We start from the raw sequence: 8,840 nt of genomic DNA, 5'->3' as shown, positions 1-8,840 counted from the left end.
AAACTGCCATGTTGAATGCACCTGTGTTTTACCCTAAATTGGGACATTCCATATTCAACAGAGATGTGGTCAAACAGCGGAGGAGGCTAGAGGTGGGGTGGGAAGCAGAAAACAGTTTCTTAACTTGTAATGGATTCAGCTCTCACTAAGGAGAAATTTCCTACTGTCCGCCTGGGATTTCATTTTGACATTTAATTAACAGGGGTTTCTCGGATTATCAATTTTTCTGAGTAACGGTACAATTTTGCACATAAGGCAATGAAACTATAGGGAGGGATGAGTTCGAATGCTTCCTCTTTGAGAAGCTGCCATCTCCATCTTATATAAAAACATACACCCCACTAATCGCATACCATTCCCCCAAGCACGAAAACGCAAATGCAAATATTCTTCAGACTCCAGTACCAGCAGAATTGTTCTTCGTGAGCAATTCAAAAGCTGTCTGAGGCAAAAAGATATCTGAGCTACCACATTAAACCTGGGCAGCTTGCACACAGGTGAGTAACCCTTCGTATTCTTATTTCTTAACGCACCTGGGAAAGATGGATTTTTTTTCCAACATAATTTTATAAGGCATACATTTAATTAGAATTTTCCTAACCTTTGGAAAATTAGTGTTAAAGCTTCTTTTTTAACCCACATGTTAACATTCAATCTTTCATTTTTATTAAATAGTTTATATATAAAAAGAAATCTCAAGGTGTTCTACATTCATATAAACAGTTGTGATAACATTTGAAATTGTAAAGAAACCTACTGAAGAAAATATATACTTAAATACAACACTAAGCCAGGAAGCACAAGTGATTGTTCTAGGTGATGTTGTTTAAATATACAGACACAGGTTTGTGGCTTCAGAAAGCAAACACGGGAGAAGTACAAAGATGTATCGCTCTTTCCTCTTTTACCACAAGACAGGATGGTCCAGTTTGGAAAAACCAAGATCTTTCCTAAGTTCCAAATAGGTGCCACTGCTCACCCAAGAGTCATCGCTGGATTTCCTGTGAAAGTGAAAGAATTTGCTGAAGGCTCGTGACAAGACTGTCGTAGTCTCTGTCTCCTTTTCACCCCGTTCCTCCCCCGCCCGCCCTCTCCAGCTTATCACTGGCACCTGCACCCCTGTCCCTGTGGTCCAGTACTGGACCAGCGAGGGAGCAGGAAGCCTGGAAACCGTTTTGCTGCTTCCGACTTTGACTTCTCCAACTTAGAGGCTGTGAGAAATGGGTGCTTCTGAGAGAAGTGGGTGAGGGTAGAGTCTGTCGTACAGAAAACAGGGCTGGGATGACAGCCACCACCTGGGTATGGCCACGTAAAAGTTACAAATCAATCACGTTGTTCAAATCAAGTGATCAATTAACAGTAAAAAGGAAAGGAATTGGAAGGGATTAGAATCACAGCCTGGAGTGAACAGTCTTGGTTCACTACTCTATGCATAGATAATATATTACATAGATCCAAATTCAAAAGGTACCAAAGAGTGGAGAGCTGAACGTTTTCTTCCTACTCCCAGCCTCCCAGTTCTCTGCAGAGACAATGATCTTAGCAGCTTCACTCAGAGAAATTCCACGTGTGTGAGCGTGCACGCATGCACACTCACATTCCACTCCTCTCCTATTTTTCATTCAATGGTAGCCCTGGATGGTCTTCCACCCCTTGAGTTTTTTTGTTTTTTTTGCGGTACGCGGGCCTCTCACTGTTGTGGCCTCTCCCGTTGCGGAGCACAGGCTCCGGACGTGCAGGCTCAACGGCCATGGCTCACGGGCCTAGCCGCTCCGCGACATGTGGGATCTTCCCGGACCGGGGCACGAACCTGTGTCCCCTGCATCGGCAGGCGGACTCTCAACCACTGCGCCACCAGGGAAGCCTTGAGTTTATATATATAACATATGTATTAGAGATCCTTTTCCATTGTTACAATAAGGTCAGCAAACTACAGCCCAAGGGCCAAATCCAGCCTTCAGCCTATCTCTGTAATACCATTTTACTGGAACACATCATGCCCATTCATTTAAGTATTGTCTATGGCTGCTTTCACATTGCACAGCAGGGTTGAGTCATTACTACTGAGGGCTCATGGCCTGCAAAGCTAACAATATTCACCATTTGCCCTTTGCAGGAGAAGTTTGGTGACTTTGGCAAAAAGGGCTTCCTTTTTTTCTTTTTAAGCAGGTGCATGATAGTCCATTGTGGGGATGGACCATGATTTAACAAGTACCCTACTGGTGGGCACTGAGGATGTTGTTTTCAACCTCTAGCTATTATAAACAAAACATATGTTATTTTGTATGTGCAAGGGATTAGTTATATTAAAAATTCCTATAAACTGAACTTCTGCGCACTTGTAATGTTGACTGATACTGTCATATGCTTTAGAAACAAAAGTGAGGAGTGCCTATTTTTCCACATTCTCAGGATCATAGATTTTTATCACAATTGTTTTTCTATTCCAATAAAGGGATGTGTTTAAAAATAAATCAATCTGCATATCAGATACTTTACTATGAAACAAAGACGACTATCGCTGCCAGAGCTGTAGTTTCCACTTGAAATTTCCAGTGATGTTTTCGTGGCTCCTCAGTGAGTGTCAACGGAAACGTCCAAGTCCCCATGCTCCTCTGTCATCTCTGCCAGCGTCTAATTGGAACAGTTCCCGGACTGCTACTGCTGAACAATTCTCACCTTTTCTCACAGTTTTACTTGCCACATCTAATACTCTGATAATTTTACAGACAATCAAGAGGAAAAAGAACTGCAGCTGTGTTCAGTCCTTGTCCATTCCAGACCTAATTCTTACACGGTTGCAGTGACAGCCCAGATAACATTTTATATTTTGCATTTACATGTTAGTTCATTTCCCACAGAGCTCCACAGACTGTGTGAAGTCATTTTTGAGGTTTTTACTTCAGATCAAGTTGATAAATCTCCTTATCTATCTCCTGAGACAGTTTGGTTGTCCACAATTTTTAGTGATCCTAAAAATACTGTAATGAACCTCTTTAACAGATATTACCAAAATCAATTGATCAGTCTGTTAGTCTATCCATTTACCTATCCCTTGCGTTTATATAAAAAAAAAATAATTTAAGGTGTCTTATTTTTTAAATGTTTAAATGAAGTTATGAATATTCTGGGATAAAACTCTGGCCTACTGATCTTCAATCACTCATATTCTGAGTTTGTGAAATGATCAAAATCCACATCAACTTTAGGGGAAAGGACATAATACTTTGGAGATAAAACATAACTTGTTGCTATTTTGCTGTTTTGGAAATATATAATTTTATTGATGCAGCTAATAGATTAGTTGCTAAATCCTCCTAAACGTGTTTCTGTTGCCCATTAAAAAATAATAACAAGGGCTTCCCTGGTGGCGCAGTGGTTGAGAGTCCGCCTGCCGATGCAGGGGACACGGGTTTGTGCCCCGGTCCGGGAGGACCCCGCATGCCGCGGAGCGGCTGGGCCCGTGAGCCATGGCCGCTGAGCCTGCGCGTCCGGAGCCTGTGCTCCGCAACGGGAGAGGCCACAGCAGTGAGAGGCCCGCGTACAGCAAAAAAAATAAAAAATAAAAAAATAATAACAACCAAAACATCCCTGCAAACAACAACAAAATCCTGAAAAGAAGATTGGGAGGAATAGGTAGGGCAGGAGCTGGTTGCTTTTCTACCTGTGATTGTTCCATTGCTGATTTTTTAAAAAATGAACAAACTAAAAACCCCTAAAACCATATCAAGCCCTGGCCTGTAGTCAAGAGAGCCAGGCCCCAGTCTGGGACATTCCACTGGGTCTCTCCACAGATCACCTATGTCCCCTGGACCTTCGTTTCTTTGCAGTTAAAATAAAAGAGGGGGTGAAGTGCGGATGATCTCTGACGCCCCTTCTAAATCTTTCAGTCTGTTCTTAACGAGACCCTCCTAGCAAGCTATTTTAAAAATAATACTAAATGTTCCAAATCCAAGCCCTAGTATATTGGAACCTCTGCAATTCAAGAATTAGATTACTTGGAAGTTCTAGTTTGGTGAAGAACGGGGTGATAGCTAATTATCTCCATCACTGTGTAGAATCTACCCATTTGGGGGACCAACCTTAGACATGGCTTGAATAAGCTGGCCTGGTACTGGGAGCTGGGTGTGGTTGGTCTCGTTGCTTCTCCCACAAGCACTTACTGAGCACCTCTCTGCAAAGTCCTGGGAGAGGCCCTGGGAGAGACCAAGGAACGCAAAAAAGGAGGGCTGCACGGGGCAGCCTGGGGACAGTGTCCCCACAAAGTCGGGCCTTCACAGAGGAGGGATGTCACCACTCTGAAGCAGGAAAAGGGCCGAGAACACTCTCTCGTGGGGACGGGACACCCTTGTCTGTTCTCTTCGCACCAGAAGCGTCAGGCGTCACCAGTGCCTGCCAACAATGACCCACACGACCCCAGCTGCACACATACCTGAAAAACCGCGGCTGGTGCTCCACCTTATTTTCTTCCAAGACCCGCCGCCTTTCTCTCTGCAGCTGTTCAATCCTCTGCTTTTGTATTTCGGCCTCTTCTAAGCTCCCTTCTTCTAGAAACCTGAGGCATTGAGGAAAAAGATAAAGGAATAGAACACCAAAGAAATGTAACAATCATTACTATTAGAACTGCATGTGTGCAACACTGGATATGCAGAATACTCTCCTATACATAAGCCCCCTCCTCAACCCTTAAAACATTATTTGCAGGTAATGAGGGACAGTATTGTGCTCTGAACTGGTGATACCGACATGGTTCAAAAAATTATACCTATGAAAAGGAATTTGGGGTAAAATCTCCCTCTTTCATTCCCGCCTCCAGTTCTACCTGTTTCCTCCCCATCCCACCCACGTTCACGCCCCCCCACCGCAGGTAATCCACCGTTACCGGTTTCTTGTGCATCCTTCTAGAGCTTCCTGATTCGTATATAAACACACATTAATATACATTTTTACCCCTCCCTCCCTTTTAAGAACATAAACGGAAGCAGGCAACACATACTGTCCATAATTTGGTATCTTGTTTTGTTTTACTTTTTACTTAACCATATACCTTGGAGCTGATTCTTGGTAGTACACAGATCTTTTCACTTTTAATAGATATATAATATTCAATTGTCTGGATACACCTGCATTTATTTTAAACAATTCCCTATTGATAGACATTTGGGATGTTCCCAATTTTTTACATTAATTTTTAAAATTAATGCTGCAGTGAAGGACTGTATATATCTGTCATTTTGCACATGTGTTAGTATATCTCTCAGGAGACAGTTCTAGAAGTGGAATTGCTGGGTTAAAGTGTGAGTTTGTAATATATCTATTACCAAACTGCCCTTTATGGGGATTACAGCAATTCACGTTTCCACCAGCAATGTTACTGAAGTGCCTCTTCCCTGTGGCCTCAGAGTGCATCAAACTTTTGAGTCTTTGCCATCTGATAGGTAAAGAAATGGTATGACAGCGTGGTTTTAAAATTTTGTGGGTTTTTTTGAGTAAGACCGAGCATCTTTTCATATGTTTAAGGGCTACCTGCATTTCCTATTTTGTGAACTGTTCATTTCCCTATGTCTATTTTTCTTTTTAATGGATTGATCTTGATTTCTAGAACCAATTCATGAAGTGAGCTGCAAGTATAGATTTCTCAGTTGTTAATCTTTTGACTCTGGGTATACATTTTATTTACTTTACCACGAAGAAGGGTGCTGGGTTTTTTAAAAATAAAGTCAAATTTTATTTATTTTATTTTATTTTTTGCCTTCTTGGTTTTGAGTCTTAATTAGAAAGGTCTTAGGAGAGAGATTCTTCTTTCTGTTTTACAGAGTTGGAAACTGAGGCTGAGAAAGGTTAGAAGACTTAGCGTATGCGACACAGCTCGTCAGCAGCAAACCTAGGATCAGCAGTTAGATTTCAGTGCATCAAAATAAGTTAAATTCGAGGGGTGGGGAGCTGGATGCTTTTACTCTTTCAAATACAGAGTAAGTTTTTCTTATTGCTGTATGCAGTGAAACTCTTTAAAAAAAAAGACTTTTTCTTTTTCCAATAGAAATGGGGTTCTACTGGTGAATAAAGGTCATGCCACACACAGATCTAAGCTGGGCTCCGTTCCTTCCACAAGATGGCTTAAAGTCTCCCTAGACCTCTGCTCTTGATGACAGAATCTCTCTCTCTTAGGCTCCTTTGGTGGCCTGGGAGATGTTACCAAGACTTTTTACAAAGAGTTTCACATCTCTGGAGATAAAGATCTGAAAAAAATCCTTACCTTTGGTCTGGCCTGAATCGAGTGTCAGTAGGTGGTAATAAAGACTTTAACAATGGATCCATTTCGTTTAATTCCAGTGCAAACTGTGTGAAGCCATAATATTGCTCATAGCCTTTTGGCATGGGATCTAAAGGAAAAAGAAATCATTCATCACTGACTTGCATTGCATTCACATCACATTTTAATTCCTTCACCTTTTTCATCTCAGACCAGCTACAATTTTTCTCTCTCGGCTCTAAACTCTTCCATTTCTATTAAAATATTCTGGCTCACAGAGAGGTGCTGAATTTTTCTCTATAAATTTTCTTCTCTATAAGCTTCCTGCTACCTACAAGCATAAGGCCTTCTTTGTGTGGTCCTACAGCAAATTTATTAAATACCAAGAAGTTTCTATAGAATTTAAGTTATAAAAATAATTTGTTACTAAAATAAACATGTTAAAAAGAACTCTAGGTCCACTTTTCCTGACTAACAAGACTTTCACTCTAGAGAATCATTTTTCATTTAAGAGATGTCAAATTCTCCTGAAACTCTGTCTAGTACCTAGAATAGTGTTGGACCCATACCAAGAGGTCAATAAATATTATTATTATTATTATTATTTCTTTTGCTGTACGCGGGCCTCTCACCGCCGCGGAGCACAGGCTCCGGACGCACAGGCCCAGCGGCCACGGCTCACGGGCCCAGCCGCTCCGCGGCACGCGGGATCCTCCCAGACCGGGGCACGAACCCGCGCCCCCCGCGTCGGCAGGCGGACTCCCAACCACTGCGCCACCAGGGAAGCCCAATAAATTTTATTCTTTACTTCCAGTCCTGCTCTTCTTTTCACCAATGCTTGGCCCCTCCAAATCTTACATATTTTAATTTTAAACCACCTCAGCAGAAGCCAGGAATAGAGATGGGATTATAATGGCAGAAACACTGCCAGCTGGAACCAAAGGGGACAGAGAAAATGGGACTGAATGAAGCAAGGCTGCTGGACTACTGTTATTTTACAGATGGAACCAGAGAGCTACGCAGCTGCAAACATGCATTGCCTTCAAGGAAAGGGAGGAATGACTCTGAAGGTGATTCACAGATCATTGGGCTGCCACTCCCACCACAGGCCCAGACTACACAGATTCAGGGGGCAAGGCTGCCACTACCTCTCAAATGGCAGGGCCGCTGTGCAGCTTCAACATGCCCGGCTGCCACCACCCAGAGCCTTGGGGGGCTTGGGAGCCAGGCAAAGTCCCAGTGGGCCCAGAGGGTGGGGCATCGAGCCAATGAGGATGATCTCCAGTTTTTAGATCAACAGCATTTGCCGTGCTAGGTCTTGGACTCACTTAGGACCTGTCATCCCTTTCTTCTTTCCTCTTTCTCCCTTTGGAATGGGAACGTCTATCCTATGCCCATCCCACCACTGTGTTTTGGAAGCACATTTTGGTTTCACAGGCTCACAGCTGGAGAGGATGAATCATATCTCAAATCTCACCCGTACCTGATTTAGATGATATTTGGATGAGACTTTGGACTTTAGAGTTGATGCAGGAATGAGTCAAGACTTCTGGGGCTGCCGGGGTGGAATACACACATTTTGCACGTAAGAAGGACATGATTTGGGGAGGCCAGGGGCGGAATGTTATGGACTGGATGTTTATGTTCTCTCGAAATTCATATGTTAAAGCCCCACCCCCAGAGTGTTGTCTTTGGAGATGAGGCCTCTGGAGTAACGAAGGTTAAATGGGGTCAGAAGGGTGGGCCCTGATCTGGCAGCCAAGCCACGAAGGAGACTCCCACCAGAATCCGAATTTGCCAGCACCCAGCCTCCAGAACTGTGAGCAAATGAATTTCCGCTGTTTAAGCCACCCAGTCTGTGGTGTTTGTTACAGTAGCCCAAACAGATTAATGCAGGTGTATTGCCCTAACTTTAATTGTTAACTTTAATTTAATTGTTAAGTGCATAGCACATATCCTAATGCTTTAAGCCATTATGAAGGTTTGACTTCCTTCCCCCTTTCCCCCCCAGCTGCTTCAAACACCTAGCATCACTGTACACTCCCTAGGGGATGAATACAACTAAAAGTCAAGCTAAAAATACCCAAATTTACGTATTGGATAAATCAAATGTAGACTAATCCGATCCACTCGTAGCCTTAGCTCTAGCTGTCCACATATACAAATGCTTTCCACGAACTTTTCTGAAGACCCATTTTCTGAAGCTTCAGAAGTCCACTTTGTCTAATTCTAATTCTCTGTGGATCCTAAGCATAAAAATAATAGCAAACCTCCTACTATGCCTTCAAAAATCCATCCCAGTCTCCCAATCACCAGAGTGGAGACAGTAGTTTTTCTTGTAGACAGGCCAGGGGTGCTCATAGCCAAGGCAGAGACATAAAGTCGATGAATAACAACAACAGCAACTAGAATAACAGCTTACACACTGTTGTCAAGGTACTACTGTAACACCCAGAGCCGATGGTAGCTCTCATCTGTGATACATTCTTTAAGCAAAAGAGAGCAAGTGTCTCATTCATAAAATGCCATGCGTGCCTCTGAACCTCTGAAGCTAGGAAGGCGGCCATGGTGCCAAGTCATTCTAGCT

The 8,840-nt window shown here is 42.9% G+C and overlaps 1 protein-coding gene across 1 annotated transcript in view; it reads right to left on the bottom strand.

Moving 5' to 3' along the window:
- Positions 1-596: 596 nt before the first annotated feature.
- Positions 597-8,840, bottom strand: part of OSBPL3 (oxysterol binding protein like 3) — a 201,347-nt gene continuing 193,103 nt past the window's right edge. Inside the window, exons 22-24 of the mRNA XM_060156982.1 lie at positions 6,257-6,383; positions 4,433-4,555; positions 597-1,001 (exon numbers count right to left, since the gene is read on the bottom strand). Of these exons, the coding sequence (XP_060012965.1) occupies positions 905-1,001; positions 4,433-4,555; positions 6,257-6,383 (347 nt within the window). The 3' untranslated portion in view covers positions 597-904. The remainder of the gene's footprint in view (positions 1,002-4,432; positions 4,556-6,256; positions 6,384-8,840) is intronic.

Source organism: Lagenorhynchus albirostris, chromosome 8, assembly GCF_949774975.1.
Source record: "Lagenorhynchus albirostris chromosome 8, mLagAlb1.1, whole genome shotgun sequence".
Lineage (NCBI taxonomy): Eukaryota > Metazoa > Chordata > Mammalia > Artiodactyla > Delphinidae > Lagenorhynchus > Lagenorhynchus albirostris.
Note: the sequence above shows the minus strand (reverse complement) of the source record. Positions and strands in the feature narration are given on the sequence as shown.